The sequence below is a fragment of the Gallinula chloropus genome (assembly GCF_964237585.1).
Source record: "Gallinula chloropus genome assembly, chromosome: 7".
Classification (NCBI taxonomy): domain Eukaryota; kingdom Metazoa; phylum Chordata; class Aves; order Gruiformes; family Rallidae; genus Gallinula; species Gallinula chloropus.
Window position 1 is genome coordinate 23,867,861 of NC_140092.1, and position 19,025 is coordinate 23,886,885.

At 36.7% G+C, this 19,025-nt stretch overlaps 1 protein-coding gene across 1 annotated transcript in view; it reads left to right on the top strand.

Annotated features, from left to right (window-relative positions):
* Positions 1–19,025, top strand: part of POLN (DNA polymerase nu) — a gene marked incomplete at both ends in the record, with an annotated part of 97,720 nt that overhangs the window by 57,788 nt on the left and 20,907 nt on the right. The window contains 4 exons of the mRNA XM_084266722.1: positions 7,574–7,656; positions 12,264–12,395; positions 14,316–14,426; positions 17,890–17,968. Coding sequence (XP_084122848.1) covers positions 7,574–7,656; positions 12,264–12,395; positions 14,316–14,426; positions 17,890–17,968 — 405 coding nt within the window. The remainder of the gene's footprint in view (positions 1–7,573; positions 7,657–12,263; positions 12,396–14,315; positions 14,427–17,889; positions 17,969–19,025) is intronic.

Genomic DNA, 19,025 nt, shown 5'->3' on the forward strand with positions numbered 1-19,025 from the left:
TGTAAAGTTATGAGACTTCTAACAGGTTGAAGTTGGGTACCTATTTGATACTGCACTACAGCTACCTGTATCATCTCCCAAAATCGCTTTGGTTCCTTCTGAACTATTTGAAGCCTTTTACAGAAAAGCTTGAAAAGTAAATGTGTTAAGTGGAGAAAGAAGTCTAAGAGCATTAATTTGCATTTGATCCCTCAAATTTATACAAATGCCCTCTGACAAACTTTATGCCATATATATTTGACAGTGTAAACAAATCTATTAACATTTATTTGTTCTTTATCACTACTGATGTTCACATTGGCACCAAAAACCAGTTACCCAGACTTCCTTTTATTCTGTGCTCATAAATCTCAAGACCCTAAATTAAGAATGTCCTCTAGTTAATTTCTTCAATAATCACATGACTCAGAAATGAATATCACTTGTCTTTGTAACTGCCTATGTAAGAGAGACTACGAATGTAAGAAAAAAGCCCTTTTCTGTCCCTGCAGGACTGAAGGAGAGAAAAGGTGGAGGTTGCAGGATGTGCTCTCTCAAGCACCTTCATCAGTGTCAGGGACTTTCTAACTGGCAGATGTCAGAGTTGAGCCTTTTTAAGGAGAAATCTCTAAATGACCTTTTTTTTTTCTCATGACACTGAAAATACATGCTATCTAATTTATCTCTTCAATATCAAATAGCTGGGACATCAACATGCAGGTAAATATCTTAATAAAGATAATGGATCACTTTACTCCCAAATGAATCCTTCAGAAACTTGTTCCTTGTGCTAGGTATAATTTATGACGTGACCTTGTTGCATTCTTGTTATCTGGTTCCTGGCTACTTTAAAATGTAGTAACCAAAGACTTCTGGCCCACAGAGCAAACTGCAAAGAAGTGTCTTTGCATGTAAAATACATGAAACCTAGCTCTCATGCTCTATGAAAGGTTGAGGACTAATGAAATAAATCATCATGCAATGGACTATAGAGGCTACTCAGACAAAATAAATTATTTTATGATTAACAACTGTAAATACTTCTAAAATACTAAAGTGCTTCTGAAACCTTGCAGAAGAGTTTATGTGGCTTATAAAGTTCTCCTGGTGCTAAATAGATAATGAAACAAATTAAAATGCAGTTTGGTAGGCTGGCATACAAAGGGGGAACACCTAAAAGCTTTTATAAAACCCTCTAAGTTTGTGTTTTATTTGAACTCCTTGAGTGGAGGTTGTGACCCTTTACCCTCTGTGTTTATGTGCATGACCCCTATATTTACTTGGGAGATTCATGTCAGAGATTCTCCAACACATGCAATAGCCAGTAGAAGACAGCTCTGCCTCTCCTGATGCCAGGGTGGGAGTGAGTATATGTGAAATGGGGGACCCTGTATATTACCCTTTAGATAAGGAGGAGGAGATGTGAGAAATCTGGTGTACTGCTAAAGATACCCCAATGCCCTGGTCTGTTGGTTCATTTATCTGAGCATATCCTTGGGTGAGGTGTTTCTTTGTGTTATTCTGTAAACCTTCTGTCTCACTCCTGCTAACCAGGTTATTATAAAGATGCAAATACAAGCATTTGACATTACATCTGAGTCAGACATGAGAAGTGTTCAGAAGTGGCATAAAGAAAAGAAAAAACAACTCAATCAGGAAGGTCTATCTTTTTGTGAGGTATTTCACCTTCTGTTTCCCTTTTGATAAGAAGTTGGTGTGGTTTTATGGGGGTTTTTTTGGAAAAGTTAACTTTATTTCCACTCTTCTGGGCAGTCTAGACAAATCTCAATTTTCATCCTGATGTATGTCTGCTTTTCTTTTGAGGAAGACAATCTAGCTACTTTTTGTTCAGAACACAGTTGTGTAAATGCCTTGTAGTGATGGAAGGTGTATATACATGTGCTTGCATATGTGATTTTCATTGGATGTTCTGTATCAAGCCGTACATTAAAACTGTGAATGGTAAAAGTGTCTGGATGGGATGTTTCTGGATTGTTGTGGGCAGAGAAAGTAGTGATGTATTGTGACATGGCAGTGGCTTCAGGGAAATGGTTTTGCAACCTCTTCTGTATCTTGTAACAGAGCTTAGCCAGGCAAAAGTTGCTCCAAGATCACTTCCACATGTTACCTTAAAAGTGTCTGAGATAACTTATGCCTGAGCCTTGTCAGCATTTTCCATTAGTCATGGAATAACAGCTTTCAAAAGAAATTGCTGCTTCTTGCACATTGCATTAACAGTGAGCGGACTAGGTTATGTGTAGCCAACCTTTTCCATATGTTTAGGAGGCTCACATACATTGTGGTATATGTTCTGCTTGACTTAGGAATAGTAAGGTCAATGTAAATGAAAAAGTAAGCTTCCAGAATTTACCTCCTACGTGATGTTTGCAGTGGCAATACCACTGCAAAACCGAGCTTTGCTAAAGCTTGTGGTTGTCACTAACTACATAAATTGTCTGTATCACTTTCAAATGCCAACACAAAGTTCCTGGCACAAACTTACAAACTACACAACCCTCATCTGCTGTTAAATAGCAACAGGTGATTAAAAACGAGAGATTTATATAGTTCACTGATGAAATTAAAAAAGCTGTAAAAGCAGTCATATTCACTCATATATTCACTCACTCATTGGACATTAATGACCATGTAGAAAATTAATTTAATGTCACTCCATCTCATTTCCCACATCAACAGCTCACAGCTAGGACTTGGATTAATTGGCAGATGCAGGAGAGCAGCCAAGAGCTCTGTGGCTGTTATGACTGAGCATAGCTTGGCTGGAATGCAATGCAGATCAAGGCAATACATGTCTGCCAGATACTGTGTTTGAGAAGTTTGTTCTGCCTTTTCCTGTACATAAACAGACGACTTCCGTCGCCATACAACGTTTCCCAGAAATGCTGAAATGTCTTATCACGTTCTTTTAAGGCTGATTTCCTTCCATTTCTACCTGTTCTCAAAGTTTTGTTTTGGCATTGCTCAAACTTTATGCCCTGTTGCCTCTTTGATTATTTTGTGTGTGTGTGTGTGTTTGTGTGTGTTTTCATATACTTTTTGCTGCGTGTCCTTATTTCTTTATAGGAAAATTTCTCGTAATTCTTTCTTTCTTAATGGTCTGTACAGGTTAAAAATAAACCCATTCAGAATTCTATTATTTTAATAAACGTGAGATTCTAGTTTATAGTTAAGCTTTTTTAAAATTACAGATGCGATTGCCATATTTTTCCTAGGTATAAAGAAACTTGGTATTCATGTTTTAAAGGCTTAATTCAGCAGAAATTCTTTGAGATGTCTGCTAAGCCCAATTAATACATGAAAACATAGTGAATTTTGAAGAATTTGTAGAAAATATTCAAGACGTTCTCTCTGAAAAAGTAACAAATTACATAAGCCTGTTTTAAAGTTTCATAGCTGCTCTGTATGTTTCTTACTAGTAATTTAATATTATCTTTCTTCACTGTTTCACTAGAAAATTTGTCTCCATTTTTTTCCCCTCTAAAAATTAGGCAGCTATTCCCTTATAAGCAGACAGCCCAGTTCTTAGTAGAACCACCTTTTTAAAGAGTTTTAAAAGTTTTCTCTACTCTTGCTATGTTTGTCAGGTTTTCTACAGTTTTCAGCTGAGTTGTTCTGCTGTCCTCACAGACCTTTCCAGATTGTTTAGCTCTGCTCTTTCCAAGAATAATGTGATGATCTAACCTGAACACGTCTTCCAGCACTGAAGTCTCTATTTTATTCTACCTAATAGACGTATATCAAGTAAAGCACTATAAAGCAAAGTACTTTTGCAAAGCAGTGCTAAAGGAAGAAAGGTAAAGGATGTGGAAATAGACCCAGACAAGTATGCAAGGAAGGACGGGAATGTAGAAGGTGAAATATTGCACATTTGGAGGTGGCAAGTCAGGAAGAATTTGAAGATGATGATGACATTGATTATGAACTTGTAGAAATACCCTATTTGAGAGAGAGAGTAATGAGGATGTCATAAAATGGGAAAAATATGTCTCAAGCTAGAACTAATAACTGCCTATATATATTTCCTGCAGGACTCCAGACGTTGTGCAATTTCCGCAAGGAGGCCTGCAGCAAATTCTTTCATCTCTTGAGCTTTTTTTTTCTCAGCATCAATTTCTGTTACATTGTGTTAATGTTCTTCCTGTTCACACACAGTGCTGGGTGAGCTGAAGTCTGCCTCCTTGTCACTGCCCGGGCCCACGAGCTAAGGTTCTTTCATGCCCATTCAGCTTTCTTTTTTAGATTCAGGTTTATTCAAAAATAATGTGTCTCTGCTATAGATCTATTTTATATTATACCACTGCTGTGTATTTTCATGCATTAAATAGCTTGAAAATACACATGCATTGAATGAAATGCAAATTTCATGCATTAAATAGCTTGCTTAATGATTGTACCTTAAAAAATTCTTACACAAGGAAGCAGATAACAATGTCTCTTTTTAAATATCATAGTATTCCATGATGTGTCCAAAGCCAAAATAAAAGTTTTAACTTTAAATAGGTTCTTACAGTACCCCACCAAAAAAAAAAAAAAACAACCAACCCAAAGCAAACAAAAAAAAGACAAATATGAATTTTTATGTAGAGGAAAGAAGTTGAAGAATAAAGCCCACTGGCTGCAGTGTTTCCAAGAAATTGCTCCCCACCCCACCATGTAGTTATTCAAAGGAATAAATAGTCTTCAGCTCAAACTGCAGGAATGCCACTCTGTATTACAGAGGGAATCAAGTGTCCTATGTAGAAACCAATCCCTGTCAATAGAAAAAGAAATAAAAACATTTTTGTTATTAAGAAGAAAAGGAAGAGTTTTGATTAATGACTTCTGTTTGCTCAAGCACTTGTGATTTATATGGCAATTTCATACTTTATTATTCCAGATTCTTGAATGTGGTACATAAATTTACAAATAGGGCTGGAGCACCTCTCCTGTGAAGACAGGCTGAGAGATTTGGGCTGGTTCAGCCTGGAGAAGAGAGGCTCTGGGGGGAACTTATAGTAGCATTCCAATACCTGAGAGGTGCCTATGAGAAAGCTGGGGAAGAACTGTTCGTGAGGGCATGTAGCAATAGGACAAGAGGTAGTAGTTTTAAACTAGAGAAGAGGAGATTTAAGTTGGCTATTAGGAAAAAATTCTTTGGTATGAGGTTGCCCAGTGAGGTAATGGAGGCCCCATCCTGGAGATATTCAAGGTCAGCCTTGATGAGGCTCTGAGTGACCTGATCTAGTGAAGATATTCCTGCACACTGCAGGTCGGGGGTGGACTAAACTACCTCTAAAGGTGCCTTCTAACCTAACACGGTCTGTGGTTCTGAATACAGAGTGCTAGATTTAATGCCTCTGCCATGTGCTCGTGTTCCCCACTCTGATACACCAGGAAGTGTTGACTGACCATTTTGTTTTTAGCATTATATTAAAAGATATATTTAACATAAAGCTCTGAAATTTTAATTGCTTCTCTTATTTCACAATTAAGCAAAGAGCAGGAAATGCTAAGTAGTTATTGTGATTGCCATATCATGTGATGCATCTGTACCTGCAGTGATAACTCTGTTGGGCAATGTTTTAATGTGATTGTTTACAATGAAAACACAAGATCATCCTCCTGACACTGCCTATCTTGACTACAGCAATAAGTCTATTTCTTTTTTGCCCAGTCAGTCCTTTCAAGTTGAAGCTTGGATAACGCTATATCATCCTTAAAATCCCAGCAGTGGGTCATTCTGTACATAAAATCAAGTTTTAGTGTCTTCTTTCACTGTTAAATTTTCTCTAAGACTACCAGTCCCTTCCAGCAAGTTTCTAATCTTGTGCTTTCCTCAGTAGCGTGATCTGAGAAGTATGTGTATTGTTCTACAGATCTCCATGGCTTCTCACCCAATGTGTTCTATCAAACCCCTTATTTTTCAGAGAAGTGGGCAGCTAACCCCTTGACTGACCCCTTCACTCTCAGTTGTCTCTAGCCCCAGACTTGGGTAACTCTGTAAGTAAACTCCATTGTGGTACTTCTGCCTCTTGCCTTCTCGAGGCCTCTAGTTAAATTATGTTTCTATAGGCATAAAAATATTATATATTTATACAGTATATAAAATATTTCATATGTTAGTTTCAGTATTCTGCAGTTGTGATTCTGTATCTCAGAAAGCTCCTTATGTAAGTCATACTCTCTTAGATTCTATTTTCCCTTCTGTTTCTGGATAGGTGCTTTATCAAGTACATATGTAACTTTCTGCCAGGTTCTTCAGGAAATTCCTGTGTACTTTCTGCCAGAGGTTGCTTCAGGAAATCCTTAATGATGTCTAGTTTCCTAATTCTGCACTTATTACCTCCAATTGACACTTTGTCCCCTTATTCAGGTACATTTGGGAATGTCTAGTTACTTTATTCAAAAGAGCCATGAGCTTTTGATCTGGAATAACTAAGAAAGCAAATTTTAAGAGTCTCCAACTACCAAAACAATTAACTTAAGTGGGAATAGTTTTCATTACAGATGGAAAACACTGTGTATTAGATTATCTAGTCCTTCATGTTTCTTAGCCTAAAACAAGCAAAGTCAAGTCCATTTTCCTAGGTTGTCACGCAAAAAATTGATGGCAAAACATCTTTCAAGGCAAAAAATCTTGTGTAACAAAGCATTGCAAACTTTGCTTTTAAAAATGTAACCATGAATGGTCTCATGAGGAGACAGTTTGTGCCCATGTCATCGCTGCTAATAACAATTAATTTCTGTTTTCAAAATACAGTTTGTGTGTTTGTTTTCAGAGTGTGAGTAGGTGATCAAGATTCCCCCAATGCACTTCCATTTAAACCAAAGGATCAATATTCTTCAGTGTTGTCAATTATCAATAGTGTCAGCATTCTTTCTGAAGCTACCTTTAGATAAGGAAAAGGTAGATAGGCTGTGCTTGATGACGGCAGAGTCCTCTTTATTTGCACATTGCTAAATCCATTAGTGTTTTTGTAGGACTGTTTACGTCAGTTGGTGAGTTAATGGGAACTGGGAAGGATGATGTTTTGCTTGGAGTAAACTAGCTCCACTTGCTAGTTAAGTAGTCCTGTTGGTTTATGAAGCATTTGTATTGCGAAGCTCTGTAAGACGTGGAAGGATTCAGTGGATGCTTTTATCAGTCATTATTCTTGATAAAAGGTTGGATATTCCTATGAGTGAAGCCCTGAGATAACCTTTGTTTTAAAAAGCTTTAGGTCAGACTTAACATTTTGTTTTTCTATATACATCATGTCTTGAAGAAATGTTGTTGCTGAAAAGATTTCATTTTTCTCATGGGTCTATCTTGAATCCTCTTCAACTTGAAGAAACTTTCCTTAGCCAAGAATTTGATTTAGGGAAGGAAAAAAAAAAAGGAGAATATGAAGATTAAAATAGTTTCAATTAGTACGGACTTCTAACACCAAAATTTGTAAAGAAGTGTGCATTCCTGGCTGAAGAGAAAAGCCCTCTCCTTTCATATCTTAAAAGTCTGTAGTTTTTAAATGGTTATTGAATTTAAATGCTTTTTCTGTGGGGATAACAACTTCAATTAGTTTTAAATGAAAATATATGTTTTTTGTTTGTTTAGGAAGGGGATTCCAGGTGGACAAGTGAAACAGGCTGATAGAGAGCAAGCAAAACGTGTAGTTTACTCAGTGGTTTATGGAGCAGGTAGGTGTATTTAGAAAAAAAATCCCAACCCAGCTACAGTAGATTCATATGTTATACATAGTTTTTATAAGTAGACTGATTTTCTGAAGATGAATAAAAGTTTATCAGAGTATTACATTTTTATGTTTGTCAAGGATTATTAAATTATCTACCCAGTATCAAAATTATCAAATCAATGCAGCCACACTGACATATGCAAAGGGTACTCTGGTTTGCCTATACTTGATGTTGATGTTACAAGCATTTGCCTTTACATAAAATGAGTTTAATTTCGTGGGACCTTTACATTCTATCAGATGGAGAATAACTGAATAGAGTTGCGAATAACTACAATGAAATTAAAAGAACTCCAATATTGTCTGAAAACAGTTATAGAATCACAGAACGGCTGAGGTTGGAAGAAACCTCTGCAGGTCATCAGATCCAGCCCCCCCACTCCTCAAGCAGGGACATCTAGAGACAGTTGCCCAGGACTGTGTTCAGACAGCTTTTGAATGCCTGCAAAGATGGAGACTCCACAACCTCCCTGGTCAACCTGTGCCAGTGCTCATGCTCACTCTCACATAAAACAGTGTTTCCTTACTTTAGATCTTAGTGTTTGTTGCCATTTCTTCACAACTGCAGAAAACTGCGAAAATCTAGACCGTTATCCATTCTGCCTAAGTCCTGCCCAGGTCCTAGATAAGTCAAGACGTTCTGCATACTTTCCAAGACTGCCCACTGCTGCTAATGATGCTAATCTTTCCTTAGGCTTCAGGCATGCTTAGCATTACCTTTTCTGGGAAGACAGGTGTGTATGTATTATCAGCCTACAAGCTCTTGTGAATGTCTTGATGAAGCGTGGGCTAAACTCTGTGTAGGTCTTGTGGAAAGATCCACAGTGAGTACTTGGAAAACTTGTTTGGGAAATGAGAACTCTAGGTTACAGGCTTTATTTAACTGGGAAGAACTTAAAACTGCATCCTGGTGAGAATTCTGTGTGAGAATGCTTTCTTAAACCATCTTTTGCAGTGACCCATCAATGATCCTTGAACCAAAGGCAGAGTTAGCCAAGGGCATGTGATTTACTGTTTAGGGCATTCAACTGGGGAGAAAACCACTTCAATTTCAGCTCTCCAGAATATCTATTTTATGTATAGGGATGTGTCTAGATTATGTATACCCATATAATTACTTATACATTTTATATATAATCACATGTGCATTTTTACATTAAGCCATACATTGCATTTTAAACATCTGTGTTTAAAGTCTATATTAAAAAAACCCAGCACTAGCTCCCTGTGTAACCAAGGTATCATGTTTAACTTTTGTAACCAGGGTGATGGGAGGAATGTTAAGAATAACAAAGCAGTGTTTGTGCAACCAGCCTTGTTGCTATGTGTCCCCCCCCCCCCATTACAGCCTCAGCCCAACCGAACAGTAGGCCCAGGTATAGGAAAGGAGGTTACAGCCAATAGAATATCAAGGCAAGGTGGCAGCAGGAAGTTGTATCATATTGTTGCCTAATTATAACACTTGGGAAATGTGATGCATGAGCAATGTGATCAATAAGATATAAGAAAAACTTTGCATAGGATATTTTGTAGCATAGGTAACTATTATTTAACTGTGATGCTGGTTTTGAGAACATGTGTGTGTTTGTGGACTAGGTGTGCATGTTGGGAGGAGAGATCCCCCGTGCACCCAGCGCTGGATCAATCAATATCAGCTTTCTAAGCTGCATTTCTGTTTGGAAAGTTATTATTGCCACTGGTGTGGTAACACCTGCAATGTAAATTCAGACCTTCCCATGCTGAGACTGGAGTCAAATCTCCCATTTCCAGCCTGAAAGTTTTCTGGAGTGTTTACTGGATTATTTACAGAATGCCAGCGTTAGCATCCTGCCCCTTGGTCCATGCAGATGCTGCATATTTTATCTGTTCCCTTCACTCTGGAGGGAACAAACAGATGCCCAACTTAATCAGCACAAGTTGAATTCCCTGTAGTTCTGTATGTGGTCAGTGGAGAAAAGGAAATGCCTCAGTTACTGGGGCCAGAGCCTCCCTCAATAGAGCTTGGCTACTCATGCGATAGAGAACTGTCTTGGGTTTGGCTGGGGCAAAACCATGACAAGAACTTAGGTGATTAGATTAAACTGAGTATTGACACTTCTTCACGTGCTTTGTACCAGGCACAAAACACTGCAGTGCAGCAGCGCTTGATTGAAATATCTTCATCTACTTTGTGCTTTGTCTCCCTGTCTCAAATGAGGGCATGTGAAGCACCTGAAAGATAACAAGATGCTTCAGTTCATTAACAGTGTGATCAGATCCTAATTAAGACATAACATGGAGTGATATCATTAAACTATATAGATGGAAACTGGGCTGACAAAAAAAAAATTGTTAGGTAACCTGAAGTTGACTGAATTCCACACATAGTTTGTCTCCCTCAAAAGATGACCAACTTTCTGTTAAGGAGGCATTTTGATACAACAGAAGAGTGTGAATATTCCTTATTTGTTTCACTTCTTTTGAGGCTGGAAAACGCAGAAACATTCCTTGAAGATCTTGCCTGTACTATGCTTAGAGGAGTTACTGAAAACTTTCATGTAGTTTTCGTTTTCTTAGCTTTATATTACTCTTGATTCGTATTCAAGGTCTTTTCTATAGTTCTTGAGGACAGAAAATAATATAAAGAAAGAGCAGCATCATTATTCTGTCTAGGAGTTAGTAGTTTAATAAATACACCAAATATTGAAAGGGATGTGAGTATTCCCGTCTTTTGCTTGGTCTGGAGCAATTCAGTTCACCTGTTTCTGTGTCTGTCTTGTAAATCTAAAACACAGACAGCTTTAAACATCTGTAAAATCAGGAATTAATTCCATTCAGCAACAGTATGTTCAAGCCCTGGATCGAAGCAGAGGGGTGTTAAGGTGTTCAAATGAAAAGCAGAGAAATTAACGATAGTTCCAGTTTTGGGAGATGATAGCACAGAATGGAGAGCACTAACACTTGTTAGCTGCTGCTAACAATCCCCATGCTGCAGATAACTCAAGGAGAGGATGCTCAGGGAAGCTTTAGTCCACTCCTAAACATTCCTTTGAACCGCCTGTGCTCTGCGTTGAGCAACATGATCGAGCACAAGTGTGTGGCTGTGCATTCCCCTCTTTTTGCTTCCCAGGAGCTGCATTTCCCTGGAACCTTTCAGACTTCTGTATTGGTGCTGTGACTTGATTTTCCTACTATTTAATGCAATACTTTGACTTGTAGTATCAGCAGTTCTTCAGATGGCTAACATGGACTAACTTAGATGTTACAGTCTCCTAGCTGTGAACAGTATGTTCTGTAACAGATAGATTTGTTATTTGATGACTAAGGAAAGAAACCCAAATTAATTAGATGTCAAATAAAAGTACAGACCTATAATAGCTCACCAAGAGTCATCCTGGTGCCTTGTGAATTTCTCCTACTGGCACCTTGTCCAGACTGGTATTCAGGTTGCTCGGTGTACATCCTGGCATGACCGACAACAAAATGCTACAGGAATTTTGAGAGGCACATCAGACTGACAGTGATGGCATTTAGATGGCTGAAATCTCTCTTTCAAAAATGCTAGATAATTTTTCTTGACAGTATTACAGTGGCAATAACTATTCTTTGCTTTTTGTGCCGTGAGACGTCGCCTCTCAGCTTATGTTATTTGCAGACACAGTGCTGGTTTTGTGTTGCTGTGCAGCTGACAGAAATATATCTGTCTTTCAAACCTCGTATGACTAATGTTGGTATATGTTTTATTTTTACTGGAGTTGTTTAGTTTATAAATGTGTTTAAACTGTAGCTCTTAGTTTATATTTTCACACTCTTGAAAACTGTTTTTAGCTTTTTTCCACCTTATCTTATGAATTCTTTTAGATTCATCACATATATCGTGCATCTATATCCTACACAAAAGCTATTATTCATTTCTCTCTCTATTGAAACGTGTTTCACTTCTCTTTCTTTCTTTTTCCAATCCTTTTATTTCACAACTTGGACCCTGATTTTTACAGACATTGAGGAGCCTAAGACTGTTTGAAATCTGTGGGACTCAGGCTCCTAACTGCCTTTCCACAATCAGGCTACCTGGCCTGATTACTTCAGCAGTTAAGTTTTTCTGTGACTCCTACATCAAATCTAAAACTTCCAGCTAAACTCAGCTGTCCTTTTTAAGATCATTATTCCCATTTCTGTTTATTTAAAATTGTTTCCAAGTTCTTCATCTATCCCTCAAAGTTTGCAGATTTCAACACTGAGCTAGTGAAATAATACCTAAAGCAATAAAGTTATTCTGTGAATGAAAGAGATTTCAGCCACACTATAGGTATAAATTATAACTAGGAATTTCTTAATTACATTCTTCTTGTGTGCCTCAAGTATATTCTTAATCCAGTAATTTCAGTAAAATATTCAAGATCAAAGTTGAACATGTACACTGTTGAAATCAGACTGGAGTATTTCAGATCCATTCCTTTCATAGATCTAAGTAAAGTTTAACTAATGCCACTGATTATGAGTGTAACACTGTTGTTGGATGTAGTAGATTTCTACTTTAATGCATAACAAAGATAATTTCTTTACGGCCAGGTAAAGAACGTCTTGCTGACTGCCTTGGAATTCCACCTCTTCAAGCCAGTCAATTTATAGAGAGTTTTATGCAAAAATACAAGAAAGTACATGAGTTTACAAAGAAAACCATTGAACAGTGCCGAAATAAAGGTAATCCAAAGTCTATAATAATTTTTTATTTACTGATCAGCACTGCGTGACAGTGATGAAAGCAAAGATTCAGCTTGACTGGAATTCAGATAGTTATAAGACAAGAAAAAGGATGGAATTATTGGTGAATCTGGATTTTTTTCTCTTTTATTCCTAAGAGGACATGGTTAAACCTGTCTGCCTCTTCTCCAGAAGATGCTAACAGAATAAGACGTCTGTTCCCAGAGTGAACCTTACTTCACGTCAAGTTACACTGCATCATTTTGACATATAATGCACTCCAACACAAAACAGCCTAAGGAATAAATACGCTGCATGGCTGCTGGACTGCTGAAGTTCAGCCATTTAGTCAAAGAGCCACTTTGCAGATCCAGGTTTTTTTGATACTCTTTCCTTGCATCAGTCAGAATATCTGTTCTTGAAGTTCAGGTGGTATCTGTGATACCAGGTGTGTGCAGAACGCTTCTGAAGCCAGCAGCTGTGAACTCTCCTCGCATCAAATTTGTTGTTAGTCTACATTCTTTTCTATTTGGTGCAGCCTAGGAGTGCAGCAATTTGAGGAAAGAAAATACGGCTGCTTGAAATATTTTGTTTTAAAAGCTTCTTACCAGAGCTGTCAAAATGGATTTCTTTTTTTTTTTTTTCTTGGTACAGTCTACTGTACCAAAACATTTTGTAGCAATAAACAATAAACTTGCAAGATAATATTACCCATCTTTGTGATTGTTATGATAGAAACATACAACTGACTTTTTGTCATGAAAATTACAGTATACCTACTTTGTAGGGCCTGAAAATCTACTGAAAACATGAACTGTCATTGTGTCACACAATTGCATTCCTTCATTCATTAATAATACTAAGGAAAAGTGAAGTTACTGAAAATACATTTTTAACTTTAAGCCCAACGTAGCATGTCTAGCAAAATATTGCACATCTCTTTGATCTGTTTAAAATAATGTAGCATTAAAGGTGAATGAATTTCAATAACCAGACATATATAATGGAAAATCAGGTTTGTGAGTTTATTAGACAAGAGTGTCAGATCTAATGCCCTTGATTGTTATCAAAACACACTTGTCTAATTAGCACTTACTCCTCCTCTTGCTCCCATTTATCAACTCTTTTTTTAACTATTGATAGTAGAAGAACAATCTGCTTTGGTTGTACAAGCTCAAAAAAGGCTGCAGCAGGTCAACATTATTGAATAATTTTCTTCTTAATCCACTTCAGATTCAGAAAAAGTTTTGAAGATAAGCTGAGCTAAGGTTTTGTGTGTGTTATTTTGACAAGAGGAAGCTTGCATCTCTCTTCTTTTATCAACTCCTCTCACTTGCCCTCCAAAATAGTCCTCACAAAAAGCTGTAACTGTGTTTTCATGTGTTTCTTTTCACACCACACTGGAGTTAAAGAAAAGAGAAAAAAGTTATAACTTTGGGGTTTTGTTTCCCAAAACGATTTTGTAATTTTGGGAAATATTCATTAATCATGCAATTACTCTACAAATTGATTTTACTTCGCTATTCCCAAGTAAACTACTTATTTCATGGAAAGGTCTAATTATGGCTGCTAATAGATAGCTAATTCTGCTAGGTATTTATAGTTTTGTCTCCCACAGAGAGAGTTTGCTGGGGTATCAGTAGACCTTCCTAGTGAAAATACAGTTTTAATGAACAATTTATACAAGTTTTCCTTGTATAACATGTACCAGTTCTCTGAATGAAATAATTCTTGGGCCAAAAATACAGTAAGAGTTTAAGATTTAAATACAAGAGGGTCTCTAACTGTTTTCAGAGGACAAAGTATTAAATTGAGTCAGGCAACATGTAAGTACAAAAATCTGTGTTATCTTCTAAAAGAATGTTTGAAATTTAATTTTGATCACTCTAAGAATACTAATTTCTATTTCAATCCTACAAGGTTACGTGGTTTCCATAATGGGACGTAAAAGACCACTGCCTAATATCAATGCACAGGATTACAAACTACGCACTCAAGCAGAGAGGCAGGCTGTTAATTTTGTTGTTCAAGGTAAAAAAACCAGCGTGCATGCCTTCCTACTTACCTACCAGTGTCTATCTGAGCTCTGATAATCTCAAAAGAATTAATATTTTAGTAGTCTACTGGAGTAGACTACTGAGACATTAAAAGAGAAGTTTAAACGATGTATTCGATCTGCCTTGAAAATTGCCAGTAAATAGTACCATAAGACACAACTTTCTAATATACTGTAGGCCACTCTGGTAGTTAAATACAGATATAGATAGAAACTATGTGTAGAGAGAGTATCTAGAATTCAGTGCTTCATATGTGTTGTTGTCTTAAAACATTTTCCTTTTGATTTTGATAGTTTGTTACTTCAAGAAGGCTTCTGTGATTATGCTGCTTACAGATTCTAGCTTTTATTTTGCCTGATAGTTTCAGTTTAAGAAATATACAATATTACAGGAATTGTACATTGTTATTATTTGTTTGGAAACTCAATTCTTTTTAAGGAATGTTTAAACTTAGTTCTGTGGAGAGCAAGAATAAGGGTGGTTTTTTCACAGGAAAACATTGCAAATTTGCGATGTAGTTTGGAAATGTAAAAATGTCTTGTACAGAATTTGCCCACCAAAAGAACAACATAGCAACTGGGCTGGCAGTCCAAAACCAATATGCCTTGTACAAATCTCCTTGGAGGGTTTCTTTTTTTAAATTGGATGATGCTGACAGGTTTTTCATGGAATTATATTGGAAGTGTACAATTTACAGGCAAGTAAAAAGTGCTTTCTAGACATGGCGATGGCATGCTTCTTATAAAGCAGCTTGAATTTGCCTTTCAAAAGGATCATTTGGTTTTCCTTCTTTTCCTTTCCAAATGTTATTCATTTTCAGCTTTCATTTTTAAAATTACTTAAGTCTTTACATCATGCTTGACACTCCTTATAATTAGTAACTGAATTTAAGTACTGTCTCTGCAAGGAGATGTACAGATCTAGAATTCAAACATATGTATACTGTTGTTTGAATAACAGTTGTGCTCAAGTGGTGGCTGCCTTGTTGTATTAAGCCCTCAAATGTAGAATTTTAAAATATCCTTATAAAATATGCAGCAAAGCTTGCACATTTGTATAGGCTTGCACAGGGTTACAGCCTTCTCCAGACACTTGTCTTCAGTTTACCTGAGTTTCCATCCAGCTGGCCAGCAGCCCTCTCCAGCTGAAGGCACAATGCTTCAGCTAATACAGCGAGTCCTGCTGAGCGTACAGGGTAGCGTTAATAAAGCTACACGGCCTTCTGAGCTGCACTTGCTTATGTCCATCTGTCCAAAGAGCTTGGAGCTGAAGCAAAGCTATCACAGGAATGTCTACAAAACGCTCGCTCATAGGTATCATAACCTTCAATAATAATGTTATCTTACTTGATTGTTGGTTCAAATAATACAGGGGGTCAGATGTAGTGAAAAGTAGTATACCTGCTTGTCAAAACATTAGCACTAGAAGATGTGATGAAGCAAGGGTTAAAAACTCTGCAGTATTCTGTATTCCCAAGTTTATTAAAAATTTCCTTCAAGACCACAAGGAATTTTTAATTTCAGGATTTCATCTCTGAGATAATATTCAAAGACTGAAAAAATTTTCTAATTATGCTAAAAAAATTTATCACAGTGTGATCAAGTGCAAATATGTGGTTTACACTTATCTATAATAGTTTATTAATTTAAGCAGTTTACATTTTGGTTGTGGCAGCAGCAACTGATAGCAGAAGGCTCCCGCTGATGCATGATAGTATTGAAACATAGAGTTCCATCTTTAACTCACTACAACTGGATTTGCCACTGGTCTTCTGTAGGGTTTTTTTCTCTTTTTGAATATTTATCAATTCCATAGTTTTTACCAATGTACAGCATAATATTCTTCAGTTATGGTTCAGCTCTAGATAACCTTATAGAGCAAACCATGTGTTTTATTAAGGAATCACTAACCATGAAAATTCTTACATTTAGTTGGAGGAACTCTACTCTGCGAGTTTGCTGGTTTTGTAAGTTCCAAATGCATTGGAAAATAACATAGCACTGCCCACCAGTATCTGATCTATTATGTTATTTTATCATGTTAACTTTAAGGAATGTTTTTTAAAAGTTCTGCAGAACTGGTCAGAAACATATAATCAAAATAGTGTTTCTAAAGCATGCAATATCAGTTAAACTTTTACAAAACTGTGGCAAATTCAGTCAGAAGAATGTAAATAATCATATCTCAGAAGAAGAAAAAGATTTTGAATTTTTTTCTCTATTTTATTACTTTGCATTGTTTCTAGAAGAATACTTATAGAACTCAGGCATTGTGATGCTTAAAAACTCGATTATCTAATTTCCTTATCCCAGTTGCTAAGAAGGTATCCTGACCTTTGCTGAAACATCCTTTCATGCTTTCTATGTCAGTGTATCCCTTTCTGTGTTACATTGAATCAGTTTCACACATAATTTGAACAGGAAAAAAGATAGGTTTTTGGGGTTTAATTTGCAATTAGACGTAGCCATTTCAATAGTCAGCAGTGGATCTGTACTTGATGTAGTTTGAGTAAAACAGAGTTTCAGTATGGGATTCAGAGGTGGTGGTTTGTCACAGAAAACTATGAAGAAAGAAGAGATGTGGAGTCTGTCTGGTTGATCTCTTAGATATTCCCTCTCATCTCCCAGGAGACTACCCTTACCATTTGCCCACCTGGCTGCTCTTTATCCCTACTCTGGAAGCTGGATCATTTGGAAGAAAGAATCCCAAATTAATTGAGTTAGGGGGTGTGGAAAGTCTGTGCTCTAGTACATTTAGGATATCTGACAGGACACAGAGAATGATGGCTTCTAAGTCCTTACTTTAAGGGGTTTTTTTTTCTGTATTTTGTCTGATAAATCTTCATGTAAAATGTATTAAAACACTGTGGCACAGCTCAGAAGAAACCCCTTCACCAAACCGCAGGCCTGGAGAATCAGTCTGCCTCTTCATCACCAGAAATGCGTAATCTATTATATAAAATGACACTGTTTTATGCACCACTGCTCTTAACACTGTAATGTAATGAATATACATTACATACACATGGAAATATAAACCAGCATAAAATTAAGTTTCCAAGTGGAAATGTAAATCTGAAACAATGTTCTAACCTTTTGTGACATTAAATTTTAATTGATTTATAGGTACATTTTAATTCCCATATCAAGTTAGATAATTTCAGACATTTCAACTCATGGTCATGACTGACAAATTCATCTTTAATTAGCCTGTAATTTAATGTTATTCCTTCCTGGTTTTAATTAAACTGTAATTATTTAGTTTGTTATTTATTAATCTTATGATCTGTTTCACATATTGCATGAATTGAATCTGCTAGTTTTGCAAATTCCTATAATGCAAAATCTTTGGATGTTTTCCATTCCTATGCCATAGTTCAAGGGGAACGTTTTTCTTTTGCATGCTTTAAATTAAAAGCAGATCACTTTCTTTCACAGGATCTGCAGCTGATCTTTGTAAGATGGCTATGGTGGAGATTTTTGCCTCTGTTGTCATTTCTCCTACTTTAACAGCCAGGTTAGTAATGAAGTTTATTTATTTTTAAAAAGTGCTTTAAATTAATTTGGTTTGGACACTTTAAGTAGCTGTAGAAATCTTTTACCAGGCAGGGATTTGTGGAATGGTTTTATACATTCAAAGTTATATCTTTGCGCTGAAACGGTTGGGTTTGTAAATCCATCCCAAGGCAGTGAAATGCCCTGGGGCCATTTAAACTCAGTCAGATCTAGTTCAGTGGTAGTTCTGCATCTTTGAAATCAAGCCCACTGATCATATCCTTCCTGTATTTTGAGTGTATTGTAAAGTGGGAATTGAACATTCAATGGGCTGGGAAAAAAACAGGAATCAGGAAACCGGTGCTCAAGGAAAATAAATGAAATTTTTTATTCTTGTATAGATGGCTTTCCTTTGCTGAAGAAAAGCTAGGTCATCATGATTCTCTTCTGTTGTAACTACTCACAGTTGGGTAGGAGATCAGAGTGTCCTCAAGATTTTTATGCCACTGGCAAAAACATAATGAAGTCTACTTTTCCTGTCATAAAGGATAGAGGGGATGGTGCAGAGAGTCAGTGACCATTATTATTTCCTGCAATAGAAAGATACTTTGAAGTCTAACATACAGAAAATAAACCCCAAAGAAAATGGAATCTCTCATCTTTTGCATTGCTGTAGTAAACAATCAAGTAGAACAGGAATTTTTGCAGTAGAAGTTCAAATAAAGACAGACATAGTGAGTAGTGCAGAACATCAGCGTTTCTGTTTCAGCCAGGAGACGAAATGATAAAAGCTTAGCTGTAGCAGTCCTGCGTGAAGGACTTCAGTGGCAGTTTAGGTCAGTACAAATAGTTGGCCTTCCAAATAGACTTTGCAATTATATGTAATATCTACTGCTATAAATACTCTGAGTGTATTTGTGTGTCAAGCATTTATACACAGCAGTGTTGTCTTTCTTGATCAATGTTTCAAAATGTAGTTTATAATTACAAATATAAATTGTACGTGTTAAATTCAAAGGCAGAGTCACTCCCATGTCAAAAATAAAACCTGTTCTGAGTAACTCTCTTAAGTGTTCTTG